This window comes from Electrophorus electricus, chromosome 14 (assembly GCF_013358815.1).
Source record: "Electrophorus electricus isolate fEleEle1 chromosome 14, fEleEle1.pri, whole genome shotgun sequence".
In the NCBI taxonomy this organism is placed as follows: domain Eukaryota; kingdom Metazoa; phylum Chordata; class Actinopteri; order Gymnotiformes; family Gymnotidae; genus Electrophorus; species Electrophorus electricus.
The window spans coordinates 17,803,561-17,824,848 of NC_049548.1; the positions used below are offsets into that span (position 1 = coordinate 17,803,561).

The 21,288-nt window shown below is 44.8% G+C and overlaps 2 protein-coding genes across 4 annotated transcripts; one reads left to right on the forward strand and one right to left on the reverse strand.

Annotated features, from left to right (window-relative positions):
* Positions 1–1,810: 1,810 nt before the first annotated feature.
* Positions 1,811–7,075, reverse strand: c14h10orf88 (chromosome 14 C10orf88 homolog). 3 transcript variants are annotated; one of them, XM_027018647.2, is made up of 6 exons: positions 6,601–7,075; positions 6,241–6,438; positions 5,939–6,011; positions 5,269–5,460; positions 3,222–3,559; positions 1,811–2,753 (listed from the first exon to the last, which is right to left on the reverse strand). In XM_027018647.2, exons 1-6 carry the CDS (start codon positions 6,744–6,746, stop codon positions 2,576–2,578), a joined length of 1,125 nt encoding a protein of 374 aa, XP_026874448.2. In that variant the 5' UTR covers positions 6,747–7,075; the 3' UTR covers positions 1,811–2,575. The 3 variants fall into 3 exon arrangements, with proteins under 3 accessions (XP_026874448.2, XP_026874447.2, XP_026874449.2); XM_027018646.2 differs by having other exon boundaries at positions 5,269–5,463; XM_027018648.2 differs by lacking the exon at positions 5,269–5,460.
* Positions 7,076–8,005: 930 nt separating this feature from the next.
* zgc:174164 (uncharacterized protein LOC570656 homolog) lies at positions 8,006–21,169 on the forward strand. Its single transcript, XM_027018645.2, has 22 exons — positions 8,006–8,100; positions 9,335–9,444; positions 9,538–9,614; positions 9,715–9,793; positions 10,407–10,483; positions 10,705–10,894; positions 10,988–11,050; positions 11,143–11,214; positions 11,468–11,637; positions 11,965–12,055; positions 12,276–12,409; positions 14,905–15,076; positions 15,278–15,367; positions 16,042–16,237; positions 16,738–16,843; positions 17,433–17,616; positions 18,000–18,086; positions 18,719–18,824; positions 19,187–19,328; positions 19,567–19,666; positions 20,267–20,304; positions 20,631–21,169. The coding sequence occupies exons 1-22, from the start codon at positions 8,010–8,012 to the stop codon at positions 20,740–20,742; spliced, it is 2,487 nt and encodes an 828-aa protein (XP_026874446.2). The 5' UTR covers positions 8,006–8,009; the 3' UTR covers positions 20,743–21,169.
* Positions 21,170–21,288: the final 119 nt, after the last annotated feature.

Consider the following 21,288-nt stretch of genomic DNA (forward strand, 5'->3'; position numbering starts at 1 on the left):
CTCACTTTTTTAAACACCCTGCTATTATTTTGAGCACAGCTGTAGGTTCATAGAAGCTCCGTTGTAGGTTTGTAATTGGTTCATTGGTTCTCAGATGTCCCATTGTGAATGGCCTTGTTGCTCCCGGTCGCCAGGGCGACAGCGACAGTGGCTCCGATCATCCTACGGTAGCCTATTGGTTTCTGCTTAGTGAATCGGAAAATCTCTCACAGTCGGGGGGGGGGGGGGGGGGGGGGGGGGGGGGGTGATATGCCAACCACCAGCTGGCAAAGTAACCAGCGTGGGCAAAGATTCTGCCAGTTATCCAGGTGCCAGGAGACCTTCCTGGTTCCCAGTTGCTCGCAAACATCCAGCACCGAACCAAACAAATATACAGCGTTACATTTAACCTTTAAGAGACACAATTAGCTTGAATTTAGCCAGTGTTCTGTGTGGATCCTGAAAAAAAAAAACGTGGCTCTTTGTCCTGCTGGATGATCCGGTGATGACCCAGTTTCGGCCTCTGTGCAGCTTTCCGGATTTGAACTGCAAGTTTCCCAGTACTTTCTCAGAGCTTCGTGCCAGGCAATTTGCACAGCAGTGTTTAGCAGAACGCCTTGTATAAATTTGCACTTTGCCAAGAGTAGGGCCTTTTTTCCACCCACAGACCTTTTGATCAGTCTGCAGGCGTGGGCGAGCATCTCAGCTCGCCTAGGAGACCTGCTGACCACGAGGTGCATCCAACACCTGAGCTGCTCTGGTGAGAACTATGGGGATTCTCTTTTTGGTTCCCTTGTATTCTCACTCATCCTAGTAAGAGATGAGTAAGCACATTTGGCATGCATCACCGGTGTTTATACAGCAGTCAACCAGAAAGTTGAATCACTACTTATCCCAAAAACTTGGATAATTTTTTAAAAATGAATCAAAACACATGGGAAGAAGCTATAATTTTTTTCCCCTTTATTTTGATTGGAAGATAAAGAGCTGTTTTTGTGGTCTGTTTTTTGCTTAACTTTTTGCTTAATAATTCCAGATAGCTATTAGTAATTCCAGAGTACACATATGTAAGCCAAACATGTTCTTTACATCAAGTCCAAAACTCCACTCAAACCAAGTTTCAGCCATATATACTTTCATACCATCATAGTCCCAAGCCCCAGGCCACAAACCGAACAAACATTTTAGGTCACTTGAGGCGAAAGTTCCCCCTCCATAGAGCGGCGCTTGTGTGGTTTGTGCAGACTGCAGTGGTGGTTGCATCTTTGTTGATACGGTTGGATTTCCTCAGCTGCAGTCTGACCCTGATCCTGTGGGCGTTTTGACAAAATCTGCTCACACGGTGCATTTTTGCCCCCTACACACGTCTCGCACTGCCCGCAGGAAAACACACTTACCAGCCCAGACGCCAAAAGTATGGTGAAGAGATGAGGATAGTGCCCCTATAAGGCCTGGCTGGCCTGCTTTGTAAAGAGACCAAAACAAGGGCATGGATCAGGGGGTTTGTTTGACCACCACAGTAAAACAGTGTCCCCGCTTAGTCCAAAGACTAATTAAAGACGTTCATTAATCTTCCCACTCTGGGACAGCCAGATTAAATGTGATGGCAGTTTGCATCCTGCTCACAATTAACATTACAATTAGAGTAGAGCGCGTTTGCTCAGCCGCGTTCGGCCCGACGACGCCGGGGGGCTGCCGCCCAGGGCCCGGTCGTTTACCAGCACAGAAGCATTCCAGAGTCCGCAGGGCAGTACCCGTCCAGGCCCGAGAACACCCGCTCTCGCTGCCTAAGTCTTCACGCAGGTCGACAGAATCCAAGAGAAACACACCATAGCACAACACACTTTTAATGTTTAATGTTGAGAACATTAAAGAATATCAATGAACAAACAATCACCCAAAAAGAACGATGACGGTATTAAAAATGACTTAAAGAAGGAGGCTGGAGCCGAGAGCCACCGAGCAGCGGGAGCTCCGTCCTGCCACGGCACGTGCTGCTTACACCCGACCAGGAAACGATCGACTGAGTCAGGGGTTTTGCACTCAAGAACGTACGGGAGTGTTAATTGTGCTCCGATGGCCCTGGTTCCCGGCCCTGGAGTCAGACATGCGGCCCAAGGGCTTCTGCAAGGCTAGCCTCTGAAGTGAATCAATAGGATGAATGGCCTATTACAAGAGAGAGGTCTCATAGCAGCATTGTTAATAAAATGTGGATCATATCTCTGAGTCACGTAAAGAAGACAAGTTAGGTCTGTATTGTAGGCTGTTTAACATTTGCGTCAGCAGGTATTAGCATTAATTAGCATATCCACTGCCTCCTGTCCCAACATCACTGACACCTCCTTTCTCCTCCTTGTTGAAAACTTTTAAGGTCCACAGGTTGCTGTGGAGAAAAGGTTTCTCCTGTTGAAAACATCTACAGCGATTTTTCTCCGTCAACACCACGACGGACCATAAACCATAAACGCTAGCAACACTCCACACAGTTACAGCGAGTTTTTCAAACAAGTCCTCCCTTGGGAAAGTGTCGTCCCAGCGGACCCCGCGCCAGCTGTTCGCGCCAGGTGACCCGTCGCTGGGTGAGCGGTGCCCCCGGTTACTGCGGGTGGGGCGCGTGCGTGATGGCCTGGTGCAGTGCCAGCTCCAGCCTCTGCTGGAGGGCGTCCAGCCGTAGGTCCATGTGTTCCTTCAGCCGCCTCTCCAGCTCCTGCATGCGCCTCTCCACCACCTTCTCCAGAGCCTCTTCCACCCCTCCACAGCACAGGTGGTACTCCCTGAAACGCAGGGGCATTTACATTTATGGCAATTAGCTGATGCTTTTATCCAAAAGTGACTTACTTTTGGAGTCACTTTGGAGTGACTGAATACAATTCGAGCAGCTGAGGGCTAAGGGTCTTGCTCAGGGGCCCCAACAGTGGCAACTTGGCAGTGGTGGTTGAGGCTTGAACCAGCAACCTTCTGATTACTAATCAAGTACCTTAACCACTGCAGAGCTCCATTCATGACACAGCAAATGTGGGAACAGGCGATCAGGTCTAAATACGTTTTAAACAACAATCGAATAGTAGGACAAACTCCTAGGAACATGTAAAGATATTTCCTAAGGTCCAGCTGAGGTAGGAGGCAGTTAAACTACGAACAGGAAACTGCAGTCGTCATTTCCTGCCAGAAATAGCACACCTGGCTATTTGAGCGTAACCTCTAGTCCCTACTCATTCTTTCCTGGATCAATGGTGACTTACCGCTCTCCGTTCCTCTTCGCCTCTGCCGAGGTCAGCGCGTGTAGGCGGAGCTGACTGACCTGGCCGCACACACTCTGGAGCACGGGCAGCAGATCGGAGCTGACCGGGCACTGCTGCCCATCCAGAGAGGCCACCGGGGCAGGTGCGATGTCCAGGGCCCTGCCCTGGCCACCGGCTGATGGCAGAGGATGCGTTCCAGACTGCGGAGGCGGGCCCACGAGCTGCCCCGCCTCCTCAGAGCCAAGCTGTCCCACAGGGGCGGGCCCTTTGGCCAGACAGGCCAATGCACCTCCACCCATCAGCAGAGGCAGTAAGCCACCAAGGACGTCAGCTTTGTTCTGAAGACAGAAAAGGCGAGGGAAGGTGAGCATGAAGAATGCTTCTTTATCTTGGAAAAAAAACTATTTGGGATATACATTTTTTCTTCATTTGATCTTGAAATCGAAGCGACACATAAGATCAGGGCTCCTGCTGTGGAAAGCACTTCACAGTCTGCAGGGTTTCAGACATTTGGCTCTGCACAAAATCAACTTACATATCAACTTAAAGTACATTAAGTTAAAGAATAAATCAATCATGATTGCTTTACTAGTAAGAAGCTAAATCTCAATGTAGTTCCAAAACATAACACAATAACATCCTCTGCCTGGCCCCAAAAAAAAAAAAAGGTCACACACTAATATTTTGTTGGACCGCCTTTAGCTTTGATTACAGCACACATTCACTGTGCCATCATTTCCACAAGCTTCTGCAATGTCACAACATTTATTTCTGTCCAGAGTTGCATACATCGCCCCCCCCCCACGATCTTGTATTGATGATGGGAGATTTGGGCCACTGCACAAAGTCTTCTCCAGCACATCCCAAAGATTCTCAATGGGGTTCAGGTCTGGACTCTGTGGTGGCCAATCCATGTGTGAAAATGATGTCTCCTGCTGGTGAACCACTCTTTCACAATTTGAGCCCAATGAATCTTGGCATTGTCATCTTGGAATATGCCCGTGCCATCAGGGAAGAAACAATCCATTGATGGAATAACCTGGTCGTTCAGTATATTGAGGTAGTCAGCTGACCTCATTCTTTGGGCACATAACGTTGCTGAACCGAGACCTGACCAACTACAGCAACCCCAGATCATAGCACTGCCCCCACAGGCTTGTACAGTAGGCACAAGGCATGATGGGTGCATCACTACAGCCGCCTCTCTTCTTACCCTGATGCGCCCATCACTCTGGAACAGGGTAAATCTGGACTCATCAGACCACATGACCTCCTTCCATTGCTCCAGAGTCCAATCTTTATTCTCCCTAGCAAATTGAAGCTGTTTTTTCTTAAGGCTTCACAGCTGTTTAGTCGCATTTTGCGTGTGGAAATGCTCTTACTTTCACTATTAAACATATCCCTGAGTTCTACCGTTGTTTTTCTACGATTTGATTTCATCACACGATTAAGTAATCGCCAGTCATGATCATTCAAGATTTTTTTCCCGACCACATTCCTTCCTGAAAGATGATGTTTCCCCACTGTCCTTCCACTTTTTAATAATGCGTTGGACAGTTCTTAAGCCGATTTTAGTAGCTTCAGCAATCTCCTTAGATGTTTTCTCTGCTTGATGCATGCCAATAATTTGACCCCTCTGAAACAGATTAACATCTTTTCTACGACCACAGGATGTGTCTTTCGACATGGTTGTTTAACAAATGAGAAGCTACTCACTGCATCAGTTAGGGTTAAATAACTTGTTGCCAGCTGAAACAATCACCCATGCAGTAATTATCCAATGGGAGGCTCTTACCAATTTGCTTAGTAAAATTCAGGTGGTGACCTTTTTTTTTGGCCAGGCAGTGTATCTTTCATACCAGTAAAAAAATATAAACGCAAGATGGACACTCAGCAATAAAAACATTATGCATTCTCTTAAACTCTCATGAGCTATAAATTATATAATAAGTTATATAATAACAATATCTTATAAGCAGTTATAAATAGTGCGTTATATAAGCAGTGGTTGAACCGCCTTTCAGGCTAAAGACAGACTGGTCTGGACCTTTTGCTGAAACTGCACCATCTCCATGAGGTTCTGCGCTCCTGGCGAGAGGGTGGTCCCCATCTCCTCCATCATGGCCTGGACACGCTGGAGGTCGACGCCCAGACCTGCGCACTGATCAGCCTGAAGCTTCCCCAGGCCAACTCCCAGCAGGCCGACACCCACCGCCGCACGCCCGCCCAGAGAGAGCAGCTGCTACGAGACACAGAGCTACTGAGGACATCCAACACTCTGCTGCTTCTCACTGCTGATGCTGAACCACCTCAACCTGCCCAAACACTGATGGCCATGATCAGAGTGTCACGGACTCCGTTTGGTCAGTTTAAAGTGACAAATTTATCCAGGTATAACGATATGTGTATTACGGCCACGAACAAAAAGTAGAGCGACTGCCAGGCTCTCGTCAAGTTTTCTGTCAGTAAACCTGGAGTTATTCCCAGGGGAGCTGTAATGCCATTTCACTCATTACCAACTATAGTTTTGTTGTGCTGCGATGAACTACTTCTTCACCAGCACAAAGACCAGAGAAGTTCCAAAGCGAACTCAAAGTTACTGGTGGATGGAAACGATCCCTTCTAGGTATCTATTTCAAAAGCTTGCGGTTCTCTTCACGTTAGTCTTTAGAATCCCGAGATTACGTCAAACGAACGATGGGAATCGCTGTACTCACCTTCACTTCACACGATGCAACAGGGCATTCCAACACCAGGCGACACCGATAGAAGGTGGTGTTCTCCTCAGCTCTACCAGGAGACATCAAACAGACATTCACAAAGAGCATGAGTTCACAGAACAAAACGAGACCACGTACCAACAAAAGAACGAGATCACGTACCATCAAAACGAGACCATGCGCCATCAAGCCACTGCTACATATAGCTAAGAAAGAAACATCATTCACTTTCTATAGACTTTATGACTTCTCTTTCAAGCAAAACCTGCCACGTGGGAAGTGTGGCACTGGCCAAATACCCGTCAGCGTGCCATCTTGGATCCTCCTCACCACGGCTAGTGCCACAGTAGTCGCCAGACAGGGAATACACCTCAATGGTGCGGGCCTCGCTCACGACCAAGACGCTGGTGATGCCGACCCCGGACTGAGGCGTACACAGAAACGTGATGACACACGGGGACCGTTCCTCTGTCTGCTCCAGGCGCATAGGTACACACCTAGGATAGGGGTTAATAATAAATGTATTCCTTTACTTAATACTCAAGTTACTGGTTAACCCACACACAAAATGATACATCAGTACTGTGACGGTTACCACTGCGCTGAAGTTCCTGTCACCCAGAATAAGTACGTGATAAACGTCTGTGAAAATAACTCACTTGCCAGAAGCAGGCGGGCCAACATCCTTTGAACGATCGCTCCCCTCATCCTCTTGGTTTGTGATCAGAACATCAGAGAGTTCAGTCTTAGAGCTGCACACCCAGGACGTGTGTCCAGATACGAGACCATCTTTACTGAAATTCATAATGATGTCGATGGAAATACACACAGCTGCGAACTAACATTTGTGGAGTACTTGCTCGTTACATCTGAGTGTCTGACCAGAAGGTGATCAGAAGCAGGAGCAGAAGGTGGGATTCAAGAATTCACTCATGTAGGTGGCCATCTCCTCAAAACTCAGATCCATGCTCACACTGTCTAACGCTGCCGACACCGTAGTCGAAGTGATCACAGAGCTTTCTTTATTCCAAGAGTTTTATCTCAACTGAAAACGCCAACCTCCGTGATGAACAAACATAGCTAGAATAGCTATCGTCCCACGGTTGTGATTCACTACAACCCAGACTGCGACGCCGCGTCCTCTAGGACCCACGAGGTACGCTTGCTACTGCCTGAACCAAAAACCGAGTTTAAAGGACGCGCAGCCTAAACTCATCAGCGTTTGCACATTACGGGACTAGTGACATTTTATATCCAGCGCGACTACTCTGGGCTCTTAAAGCAGCGACGCGCACATTTGCTGTTGTTCAGATCATTGATATGGCGCAAATAATCACCGGATTCTCGGAAATGTGTAGTTTAAGATGCAGCTGCTTATTTGCGTTGCTCAACGCATACAGTCAACACGGATAAATGGCCTATTTATGATAGCACAGCTATATGTCATATAGCTATAGCTTATACATTATCAATTTATCTTTAGAATTTAAGCTCTGTAAAGAAGAGCGTAGACATTTAGTATATTCCACTCAGCTGAAGTGAATTGGAAGGATTTATGAAATTCATCTTTGTATTTGATGTATTAAGCTATCCTATTTATGTTGTCCTGTTTATCCTATTTATGTTATATGTGATCCTATTTCTTCACTGTCTTAACCACCCTCCAGAATGACAACTAAACAAAACAAAAACGGGTCATTTTATAGCACAAATCAAAAGAACATTTGATTTAATCTTTCCTAACTAGTCTTGTCTAGATCACTGAGAAATGTAATGGGCTTAGTAAGTTAAAAACAACAAAGAAGAAAAGAAAAAAAAAAAAAAAAGTAGTGCCCGCACCCCAAACTGAGATTACACGTAAAGCAAAAGGAATTGCCGTTTTTATGGCGAAAATGAGCGCTCTTAAACAACGAGCTCCGGAGAAGCGAGGAGCCCTTGAACCCTTACTGTAAAATAAATATCAGGAATAAGGTGTAGCCCAACATCTTACTCTACCCGTCCAACAACTCTCGTTCCCCGCACAGCTACACTCACCTGTCACACTCAATGAGCACGTCAAGCAGACAGAATGGCTGGACAGGGGACGCGAAGAACTTGTGGACAATTTCTCATAATACTCGCAGTTTTATTTCGTTATACTGATGCCATCCGCAGGGAAGGTAAGTCGTTTTGGACATGCGGACCATGCAGTGTAAAACTAAAACTTTTATAACTCAGGATTACTTTATCAGTAGACCTGTCAGTATACCCACGAGGAAGTCTGATGGATGAAGCATCACGGATGTCGATATCTGTTCTAGGTTTATAGCTCATATTATAGGCTGTAGGTTTCATTTCATTAATATTGCATTTTGCTAATTGTTGTTAATTAACGTGGCTATCTGGCTCACTCCGATCAACTCTGCCCGTCTTCTGCTCATTGCAGTCTTATTTAAAATAGCTTGTCGGGAAAAGCGCAAAATAAACCCTTATAGGAGCGATTTGGGCTTACCTGCTCAGTAACTAGCCTACACACCTTAAACGTAAGGTAAAGTTTGTTGGGTCTACTTCTGAAATGTAAATTAGCCTTAGGGATACTTAAAGAGTGGAGTCGGAACGAAACGAGAGAATGCATATGAATTAAACAAATACATTTATTAATAAAGACTACTGAGGTATTGTTGAGTGAAAGAGCAATCTTTTTTACAGAGATTGTCCATGAATACAACTATCAATCCACGGGGGAGGGGGAATTAGTATAGTAGATTTTCCAGAAAAACAGGACAGAGGTCTATTATCAGCTGTTATCATATATATATATATATATATATATATATATATATATATATATATATAGATATAGATATAGATATATATATATAGATATAGATATAGATAGATAGATAGATAGATAGATAGATATAGATATATATATATATATAGTGTGTGTGTGTGTGTGTGTGTGTGTGTGTGTGTGTGTGTGTGTGTGAGACACAGAAGAAAGTCAGGCGATACTATATAAAATATTCAAAACTGTAGGGAAGTACACAAGAATTTCAGAGAAAGTCGATGTTTTGGACAGAGGTCTTCGTTGTCTATGCAAGCAAAACGCTTTTAAAGTTCTAGGAGGAGCAATCCATTTATAAACTGACTTCTGACTGAAACATCCTGTTTCATTACTATGTACATACTTCACTACTTCACTCTATGTGTGTTAAAACTATTTCTGATTCCTGCAGCTCTTCTTGATTCATGCTGATTTTTTTTCTTCACTGTATTTAAACTGTGTGCCTTAAAAAATGGAACATAATTATACTGAGCCTTTAAAAAATGTAATTTTATTATTTATTATTTGGAACATCATTTTATTGCTTTGAGATGTTGTGCATTTAATTCATATTCATACGTTTACAGGTCTGTTCCGTGAACAGATATCAAAACTGAAAAGTTTCCAGATTGTCACACCTCAGCTTGTGCGTGATCGAAAGAGAAGGCATGACGACGTTAAACAAGCTACCAATCAGGTGCACAGAGGAGTGTGACTGTGCTATTGTCATGCTTTGTGTATAGTTATGGCATCCAGCCGCTGATTCATCTCACTGTATTTCCATTTGTAGACACTCCACTCTGAAGGGCTAACCTACATGATTAAGATAGCGGACACCATTCACTACATCAGCCTGACAAAAAACAAGTAGGACATGTCTGTCACTAAGGTTAAGGTTAGGCCATTACTGCTTTCAAGGGCATGACATCTTCTAATCCATGTCTGTTTCTGTCCTTTTTTTCCACAGAGACTTTTTATCACCCAGATTCACGGTGGTTTCTCATGGCACAAATAAGAGCCCGATGAAAATTGACACAAAAAAACCCGTAAGCCTCCTTTTGCTTCTCCCCATCATAAAAGGTCAATGAAAAAATCCCTGTTAGGTTCTCCGTCCTGGGCCTCATCGTGAACTGATGGTTTTGCTTTGAGGTGCAGGGTTGTATGCCACACCGGCCAGTCGGATGGGGTAGTGGTTTTGTATGATGATTTTGTAGAGATGTGGCAAAAGATTCCCCCTTTGGGGGGATGTTTGCTCCTGCATTTGTGTGCGAGGGAAAGGATGTACAAATTTGGGTACTGACCTTACTGCAATGGGAAGCAAGATTAGACAGACAGGTAGATAAGGTGGGTATCTACTGAAGACTACTGAAGACCCTGTCCTGAAGATATCACTGGTGGTTATGTGTAAAGTTTATCTGATAGTTAAATAATCCAGCACCATATAGCAGAAAACTGATGATGATTATCAGTGTTTCTCAGTTACGTGATTCATACAATTTGCACCTGAAACTTGAACGTCGGCATTCCGGTCATTCCAGGTTCGGTATGACTGGTTCTTGAGACCTCCAGCCTTTTAGAGTAGTGAGGTGTTGAAGGGTTTGAAGCTTACGTGGGTGGGCTTTGACGCTGGTTTATGACATCACCCTTTGTCCGTTACAGGCATCGTGCCATTACAACGGCCACGTGGAGGGTCGTGAGGACTCCCTGGTCGCTCTCAGTACCTGTAATGGTCTCAGGTATGAGTTTTATGCCATTGAGGTGGATGAGGAAGATCTAGACTCAGATGTTTTTATGTTTGTATTAGGCAAAGACTTTGAGTGGTTTAGTGATCAAACATGCTGTGTTTAAATGTGTTTGACTTATTGATGCTATAGTAAAAGAGAATTCAATTAATCAGTCCAGTTCCTTTGACCTAACCGTGTATATATATTTAATCACTTTTTTGTATGTGCATAAGGGGTGTTATTTTCCTTGGCAACGAAAGTTACGGACTTGAGCCTGCCGTGAATTCTTCGACCAATGAACACCTCCTATTCCCATTGAAGCACGTCCAAACAGAGCCGTTTGTGTGTGGACTGGCCAATGACATATCTCACAGCAATGACGGCTCTCACGAGGCTGGCTTGTCTATGATCAAATTTTTACGGGTCAGAAAACCGCACCGTTCTAAACCATAATTCACATTTGGCTATGTAAATGCTCATTCACCTTTCTCATTCTTCTACCTTTATCCATGACAGAGAAAACGAAACTTACCTCAGACCAGATACGTGGAGCTGGTGTTGGTGGTGGACAACCAAAGGGTGGGTGCTTTACATTTACACTCAGAGCATTAACAGTGCCTCATGGGAAGTTTCATTTTACTGACCACTACTCTGTTTGGTTGCTGGCACAGTTCATATTTAAGAAGAGAAACGTCACGGCAGTGAAGAATGAGATGGTGCAGCTGACTAACCTGGTGGACACGGTGAGAATGTCCGGTTCAGACACCACATACATGCTCAATCAGGCTCTCATGTCATAGTGGGACCTAGTCATTTCCCCTGGAATTCACACGAGGGCATCCAAACTTGTTTACTAATCTTGTTTACTAAACTGTCTAGGGTTTAAGCTGTTTTACTCATTTTGTGAAGTTCTGATAACTTGCTGGACTTGGCTAGACCAGCGGGTGATGCGCTGAACATCCATGACTAGAGCTGCCATCTTTGTGTCCATTCTAGTACTATCAGCAGCTGAACATCCGCATAATCCTGGTGGGTTTGGAGATTTTTGAGGCCCAGAACCCGTTCAGTGTAAGCGGCAGCGCAGGAGCCGTCCTCGGGAACTTCGTCGACTGGAGGAAGACGAACCTGGTGCCACGCATCCAGAACGACATGGCTCAGCTCATTGTGTGAGTACGAGGACAGCCATGCCCACTTCCTCTGGGATATTTGACGCATAAAACTGTACCGGAGATGTTCCGGGTAGCCCGATCAGGTGAAATGCTTAAGAGGGAGTTTGAGGGTGGGTGGGTGTGGGGGAATACGTCATCATTAAATTCACTGTATAAGATATATGCAAAGTACGTAGTGGGTGATGACTGTCATTTTCAAATGCTTTTCAAATGTTATATTTGCAATGCTGTTAAACATTTAACAAACATTATTGAGCTATGACCCTCTGCCTGCTCTGCACTCATTGTCTTACCCTTGGCTCCCGTTTTCTCATTTCTCTGAAGGGGGCAAGCAGGAGCATACAGTGGTGGAATTCTGGGCATGGCCTTTGTGGGATCTGTGTGCTCAGTGAGCACTGCCGGAGGAATCAGTGTGGTTAGAGAGACATTATTGGGTCTTATATGTTCATAATGGAGGGCCATATGCTCCACCTTTCGTATTAAGTGTGTGATCGTGTTCTTCATGCAATAAACATTGTATTATTGTATGAGTGTGTGTGTGTTTTAAGTCACACTTCGTTCATATTATTGTGTGTTAAAACCAATATCTGGAAAAAAAATAAGGTTTTTCCACTGCCACACTTTTCTCTGTGCAGTACAGTGACAACCAGCTGCAGTACTATTCCACGGTGTTGGCTCACGAGATGGGTCACAACCTGGGCATGTACCACGACGACACACGCTGCCAGTGCGGGACCAACGGCTACTGCGTCATGGACTCCACAGCCACGTCAGTACAGTACCACAGCTCGGGTCCGCCAGCTGGCGTTAACACTGAGGCATGCACACGTAGCATCTGGGTCGCAGCAGCATCCTCTGGAAGGGCGCTCGTACTGAGCAGGCTCATCTCATTTTCTTTGCTATTTAAACTTGGGCTCGGGCTAGCGGTGAAGGTGCAGTCTGCTCAGAAAGGTGCTGGTGATAAAGGGAGGTTTTGAGATGATGTTTCCACTGATGTATATGCGGTACGCTGCCTAAAACCAGGAAACCAGAGTGGGACTGAGTGCAGCACTACGAATAAACAGCAGTTTTTGGGATATTCCTGCCAACTCCACCATGCCAGCAAAAAGTACAGAGCACAAAATGCAGTGTTCTCAGAAGTGTCCAAAGTACAGTATAGAAATTCCACTCAAAAAACTCCAAATTAGTTCTCATCCCTTTAGAACTGTGTAACTTCTTGAAACAAGTTATTAAATGTGTCAATCTAATATTAGCATTCATACAGCAATACATATTTTCATTAAGAGTTTCAAATCAGTTGAATTTAGTTGCCTTTGAGGCATGTTCTAGCATCCATTTTTTTTTAAATCAATGTGGGGACAAAGATTGGCAATTGTGGAACTTGCTTGAGGACCTGGCCAGTGACAGTGTATCAGTCTTCATCATCAGCTTGTTGGTTTCATTGATGGTCTCAGTACATATTGTCTGTAGGGCTGCATTCACATCTTCCATCAGCCTTTCAGATTCTTCACTTGGTTTTGGTAGTCTGTTACGGCTTGGATGTCTGTCCAGATTAGCCAGGATTTTCACTCTCACAAGTCACAGGTCATCAGCTCTGGTACTGAGCTTGGCACATCAACTCATTAGGTCTTGGTTCCTAAGTTTGAGCTGTGGGGATGATGATATCTCCCCTCTGACCTGTCTTCCTGGCTCCCCCTTGCCATAGCATATGTGTTGTACCTCATCAATCAAGTTGCCTTGTAAATTAAATATCAGCTGCCGCTTGAGGATGCTGGAACACTGCGCTATTAGTTGTTTCAGAGTTACTCTAGATGTTTGGTTTTGAAGCATCCATACTTCCCACATCCTCTGAATATACCCCCTCACACTTGGATTCCTTGCATAATAGCATTCTAACAGTCCTCTATTCTCCACTCTCATCCATGCATGTCTTCATCAAGAACTCAATGGGGCTATCCTCATTGCTGTTCTACATAGGGATGAACCCCCTCAGTGAGATCATCACCAAGAGTGGCTATAGATATCGGCTACAGAACAGAGTAACCATTGGTCACCTCCTCTACATGGATGACATCAAGCTGTATGTCAGAGGTGAATGAGACATCGACTCATTAATCCATCTCACCAGGATATACAGCATTTGGACTGGATAAATGTGCTCGATGGTTACAAGCAGAGTGAAGTTGGCGAGAACAGATGGGATCACACTACCCGTAGGTGATATAACAGATGTTGAGGGCAGCTACATGTACCTTGGAATCCCACAGGCAAATGGCAAAGCAGCTGCAGCCAAATACCAACCAAGAGTGAGGCAATTCCTGCAAAGTCAGCTGGAGAAACAAGAGCCGAGCTGTCAACATTTATGCCCCGCCGGTCGTCATGTACCCCTCTGGCATAATAAGCTGGCCTAAGGAGGAGATAGAAGCCAGTGACATCAAGACAAGGAAACTCCTTATAATACATGGAGGGTTTCATCCCAAATCCAGCACTCTGAGACTGTATGCTAAGTGGAAGGAGGGAGACCGTGGACTGGTGAGTGTCAGAGCCACTATCCAGGATGAACCAACCAAGATCCAGGAATGCACAAGGATTATAGCCCCAAGTGACAAGTTCTTAGTAAGTACCTCAGACAGCAGAAACCCGAGGAGGATGGAAACGAGGAGGAACAGAGACCATCATGGGATGCACCAGATAGTGGGAGTGGCTGATATGGAGAAATCCTACAAATGGCTGGAAAAGGCCAGATTGACAGACAGCAATGAGGCACTAGTCATAGCAGCACAGGAACAAGTGCTAAACACGAGATCAGTAGAGGCTGGGATCTACACCAAGCAGTACCCCGGATGTAGGCTGGGAAAAGATGCTCTTGAGACAATCCAACACATAACAGTTGGATGCAAGATGCTAGCAGGCAGGGAGTACATGGAAGGCCATAATGAAGTAGCTGGCATAGTGTACAGAAACACCTGTGCTACGTACAGGCTGGATATACCCCCAAAGGTGGTGGAAAATGACCACCACAACGTCAGGAACAAGGAACATGAAAAGCTTGAGAAATACCAAGAGCTAAAAGAAGAGCCGCAAATAAAGGTGAAGGAAACGGTGCTTCCTGTAGCAATCAGAGCACTAGGAGCTGTGATCTGCAAACTGGGAGAACTGCACCATCCTGGGACATCTTTTTTAAATGGAAGACCGTTGTTTTTTCAATCATTTACTCTCCAGTTCTAACACTCAAAAAGTGTGTGTGTGTGTGTGTCCTTGCAGTGGGTCGACTCTGTTCAGTGAGTGTAGTGGGAACGACTTTGCGACCCTGATCTCACGTGGGGGCGGGGTATGTCTGAAGAACCAGCCCCTGAACGGCAGCTTCATCAGCGTGGCTGAGTGCGGCAATGGCATCTTGGACCCAGAGGAGCAATGCGACTGTGGCCTACCGGGGGTAAGCATAGAGATGACATGGCCACTGGGCAGGGCCAATCGCTTTCATCAGCCTAATCAAACAGGCACTCATTTAAAGCTCCATATCAGATGAAGTCATAAAATAAGAATTGTAACTACTAGCTCAGCACTTGGAGAGGTGGGTTAAACAGTAATGAAAATGATGACGTATACATTTCTGATTTTGTGAGTTGTGTTGCAGAACTGCACAAACCCATGCTGCGATGCAGCAACGTGTACATTCACCAGGGGCTCTACCTGTGCAGCTGGCAGCTGCTGCAAAAATTGTCAGGTATGTCAGAATACTTACACAGAGAAACAAACTGCAGTTCAGTTACAGGTGAATACAAATATGCAGTGCTTAATGTACATCTGACACGTTTATCCAAATCAACTATGACTGAATAGAACTTGAGGGTCAAAGGCCTTCTGAGGTGCCCAACAGTGGCAGCTTGGCCATGAACCAGCAACCTTCCAGTTACAACTCAACTACCTTAACTGCAGAGCTACCACTGACCTGTATAGAGACTGTCATAAGTGGGATTTGAACCCATGCCTCCCGTTGGAGAACAGAAAGGCCAACTATTGGGAAGTTTGATCTTCTATTGTTGATTAATTTAATTGCAGTGAACATCTTTACTGTTATGGGGACCTGATGTGATCTGTATGTCCGTGTTTTGTTATATGTTACATCAGGTGTCAGGCTTTATTTCACTTAGCACGGAGTGGAAGCATTTTTTGCTGTAGATTTTTAACTCTTTGTCTTGCTTCATTTTGCTGTTGCATGAACATTTGTGCTGTGGGCTCCCATGGTCCTATAGTCAGACTCTGTTTGGATCTTATATGATGGCGGCTTCTCTGTTGCCTAGTTGACAGCAGTTCTGGGTCTTGGCTGTTAATGAGGGCTCTCTCTCTCTCTCTCTCTCTCTCTCTCTCTCTCCCTGTTCCCCAACCCCTTGTCTGCAGCTCTTGGTGTCTGGGACTCTGTGCAGAAGCTCTGTGAACGAGTGCGACCTGCCCGAGTTCTGTCTCGGTTCGTCTGGGTTCTGCCCACGGGACACCTACCTCATGGATGGGATTCAGTGTGCGGCCAATACGGCTTACTGCTACGAAGGCCGCTGCCAGACTTTGGACTACCAGTGCAAGCAGCTGTTCGGCTCCAGTATGGCTCCACGCTCGCTTCACGTATCCGTTAGCCAAGGGGCGGTCGAATTCCTGCTCCAATTCCTGGTTTTCCGCAGATGCTTGTAGTTGATTGAGTTGGTGTGACTGGTATGCCACTCCTTCCAGCACCCCTGACTCCTGTGGAAAAGGGAGTGTGGGAAATCTTTAGGATCCAGATTTGAATACATCTGAGGCAGCATCACTGTAGCCTCCCTTAACTGTAGTGTGACTTGTTCTGGTTGTAGTGTGACTTGTTCTGGTCCTTTATGGGCTGCCAGGTTGATGTTTAATGAGCTCACGTCATGTTTGAAAGGGTTTCAGCTGCTTGTTTGTGCAGCAGTTCAGACAGCTGCAGCGTGTCAATGCTAATTTAGCTCCACCTACTACCACTTTGTCCAATGGGAAAAATAGATGCTTCTGCCTGTTTTGAACCAGATGAATTTTGGAAGCTGTTAATTAACTCTTGTTCTATTTTCTCTTATTCCATCAACTTGGCAGCGGCAACGAAAGCGGACAACCAGTGCTTCCGCTATATCAACATGCAGGGCACCATGTTTGGGAACTGTGGATACTCCGGCTCCACACTGGTGCCATGTTCTTCGGCGTAAGACCTCAAACCTCCTACACACATTCATCTCCAGTGGTGGCTGTGTAGACAGCTCCATACTGCTTGAGCAATAGTGAAAGTGTAATGATAATACTTCAGTTGGATTGTTACTTCAATTGATTTGTGTGGTTATTTAGCCAAATTCTGTGGGTCAGGCCACAGCATCAGAAAGAATGCTGCTCCATTTTTTTGTTTTACCTTCATATGCCGGGCTTGCACTGTGAGATTTCAGTGGTCTTATAAACCAGAAAATCTCATCAGAATTCTATGTCTGACAATGCAATTGTTTTTTGCATTTTGATCTCAATTTTCTGACACTGCCGGAGCTCAAAAGTCGTGTCTTTGGTCACAGTGGCACTAAATTGGCATCCACATAATAGATCACATTGTGTATTCTACATCCACCTAACTTTACTCACAACTGAAGATATTTGTTTACGATGTGCAATTTGGCCTACATTAGCAAAATCGGGTCGATTTTTGCACAGTGTGAACCCGGATTAAGGCACATAGGTCTCACTAAAAGTGCCAAAACAACTGTGGCCAAAACAATGAACTACAAGTGGAATTGGAACTCTCTCTACAGTAACATCATGTGTGGGAAGATCCAGTGCACGAACTTTGACTCCAACTACCCTCCAGCTGGAGCGGTCATCAGTGTGCAGAACATCGGTCAGAACATCTCCTGCCGCAACGCCAACTTCAACCTGGGCCCGGACGTGATGGACCCGACCTATGTCCAAACGGGGACCGTCTGCGATACTGGCAAAGTGGGTTTGCGTAACTGCCCGTGAGGTCAGCACTTCTGGGAATGTATGCAAATGACCGTGTAACTATTCTTAACTAGAAAACATATTAGAACAACATTCTTCGAACAGTTTACTCATATACTTAGTGATGATGGTGGTTTTTGTTGATGTTTTGTACAAAACATCTTTAAACAACAATATAATAAGATCAGGCAGATGGATTATTATAAATTCTATTATAAGTTCATTAAGTTTCTTCATGTTTCATTTTGATGTTCCGTTCATCCTATATTATGGTGCTGTGTAATGCGATTTATTTAAAGACTGCAGACTCCATGTTGTACTTGATTTTGATATTTCTAAAGGAGACTGAAAATGTCGGTTGTGATCTTTACGGTCTGCAGGTATGCATAAAGTTCCAGTGTGTGAATTCGTCCGAGCTGACACAAACAGGGACTTGTAATGCCGGAAGCGACTGCCATGGTAATGGGGTATGTACCTTAGTTCCTGGGTAGGTATCAAGTTACTGGTACTGAGAAATAATTCAGCACACGTGACATTTTGGTGCGTGTGATCCATAACATCTGCAGTGGCAGGAGTTGAACGAAACAAGGAAATGGATGCAAATGCACAGGGACTCTAATCAAACTGAAACCCTGTACAAACAAAAAACATAATACGAATGAAATGCGAGGCGACACGGAGCACTGGAGAGGTAAACTAGAAAACGCAAATGCTAACACAAACGAGAGCAGGACGAACGACAACCGATGAGAAGGAAGGAGCGATCGTGATGTAGTCTCTGTCCGTGGTCTGTCCACAGTGTGGCCTTCCTTGAGTTCACTAACAGAGAGCATGATGATGATATATATATATTTACCATAAATATAATCCAGCTATTCAAGGACATTCTGACTTGGACTGTGTATGTGTTGACTGTGTATACATGCTGGATGTGAGCCGATTGCAGGGTAACATGAATGTATTGTAGTATAACCTGAGCAGAACACAGTGTAAAGTGAGTGGAATGCACTTTACAATGAACAGAATGCTGTGTAACATGAATGTATTTGTAATGTAGGTTGAGCTGATTGCAGTGTAACACAAGCATACTATCCTGCAGGTATGTAATAACTTGGGCCACTGCTTCTGCAACGATGGCTGGGGTCCTCCAAACTGCAATGTACCAGGAAGAGGAGGCAGCGTGGATAGTGGACCTGCTGAAATAGGTACACGTACACGCACAAACAAACACAAGGTTGTTTCAGAACGTGTACTGATATTTATGTTACACATCTTTTTATATATGGAAGCTTTACCATACACCTCATCATAACCTTGACCTTACTAAGAAAAAGGTTATCGTTTTAGTTGTTTTTTTACAAAATTATATATACATTTTGTACAAAGCACTTTATCCTCTCTGTGTCATTTTTGTCAAAATTGGGAAATTGTCCTAACTGTGTAGGAAAACCAGTGCCTCCAATATGTGAAACTGCTGTTCCTCCACATATGAACCTCCTCTCTCCTAACACCTCCCTCTCTTCTCCTCCCTTTCTCCTCTCTTCTCCTCTCTCCTGTGTCCCCACAGACTACTCGCTGAGGAACGGCCTGTTGATCTTCTTCCTGCTGGTGGTACCCCTGCTGGCCGGGCTGGTCCTTCTTCTCCTCTTCGTGTTCAGGCGGGACATGCTCCGCCGATGTCTGAATTGCCATGGCGACAACACACATGGGTGAAATGCTCCCACCAAAACAAACCAACCAACCAACCAACTAATCAAAAAGCTCATGAAATTGTAGTTCTTCATTGTAATTGTCTTAATGGGTCATTTCTAACTAAAGTAATCAAGTTTAACCTTTGTTGTGAACTATGAGCTAAAATAAAATATACCCTTGGGGCATAGTTATGTGGCTGTACAAGTAGGCAGCCATTCACTGATATTCTGTCATCTGTGCCAACTTACTGTATAGGTCAAACAGTATGCCTCAGAGAAGCAGCCAGCCGAGCAGCAATGTGCAAAGTGCCTCAGCCCTGCCCGCAACAGTCAGGACTCCTCCCACTAGACCGCAGGTAAATTCCAGCCGAAACACCTCAGCCAAAGGCATCTTTGGGCCCCACGTTTATACCGTCTCACAGTGGCACCGGAGTCCTTGTGCACCTCGATGGCTGATGCCGAAACAGATGCCCATGTGGTGTCGCATGCGTTCAGCTCCTTCTTGTCTTCATTCAGGTGCCTTAATGCAGCAGCTTGTGAATGGAGTGCATGTGAATCGCACTGCGTGCATTCACGTGAACTCTGCTCCAGAGATGCCCTACACGTCTGGGGCTGAACCAGCATGGTGCAAAAGGAACTTGCTTTTCCACTTCTGTACTTTCTTTTACCTGCATGCTTGATGTTCATGTGTACCCTAGGGAGACAGAAGCTGTGCAGGGTCAAGTCAGTGATTTCAGCCCGGGTGGGGCTTTGGCCAGGGTGGGGCGTCTGTAGCAGTGTGTCTAGTCCTGCGAGGTCGAGGGGGGTAGGTGAGAGTTGGAGACAGAGGGAGCTAAACTCCAACTTGCTGAGCAGGGTTCAGGACCACTGGTATAGACTACTGGAACTAGCCTTGCAAATAAGGTAATGGGTTTTCTCTGGTAACCACGGTGTTCTTTGTTGTTGTGTGTCTTCAGCCCCCACAATTCACTGCTGCCCCTGGAGGCTATGCAAGGTAATGCACACCACTCGCATTCTCCACATTCTCCATTATATCTTCTCTCTGGGTGGGGGTGGGTGGTGTCCTGTTTGGGTACCCTGTGATTCACCTGTATAGAGCAGGTAAGGCTTAATTACACAGTATATTTACTTAGCATAGTTACACAGCATAGTGCTAAACACAAGTCATGGGTTCCATTCCAAGGAAGCACAATTGGTGTTACACTGATATATGTGTAAGTTGGTCTAAATAAGAGCGTCGGCCAAATGTTGTAGTGTGTGAGTTTTTGTGTGGAATTTGCTCTTTCAATTTCCTTTTCCCTGTTCTGTGTGTTCTAACAGCTATGGGAACTGGAGCGGTGATGACACACAGATTACAGTTTCTACTTCACCAACACCCATTCAAGGACCTGGAGTCCCCAAGCCCATTCCACCCAAACAGGTTGTTACCTGAGCAAAATCATGAAAGCAAATTTGTGGCTTTGCACAAAATCTGTGACGGCAGTTACCACTGAAGAATTGCCCTGCAGTTCTATGGTTTTACATACTATCATTTTGAACACACTTTTTTTTTGCCACATTCCACATAAATGATTAGTGGTTTGGTTTTTATGGCTGCAGAATGTTAGCAACAAGTGTGTGTAAAAAATAAAGAAATAAATTTCCATGCCTATCTGTATGAAGGTGATTTTGCACATGTGGATTGTTTTATGATGTTACACACTTATGATGTAACCATATGTAATTAAACCAATGAATGTTTTTTCTTTTTTTACAAAAATAGCATTTGTACTGAAATTGTAATATATAATCTCATTCAAGAACAAATGATTTATTTTTAATAAAAGAAAAATATATATAAACAATAAAGTCATATTTTATAAACAATGACTTTTGTGTTTTCTTTTAAATACATAAATAAATAGATACTTTATTCCTTTTGGATTGATGTTATGGATTTGAAAGAGAAGACAAGCCATTCTGCTCAGAAGCCATTACA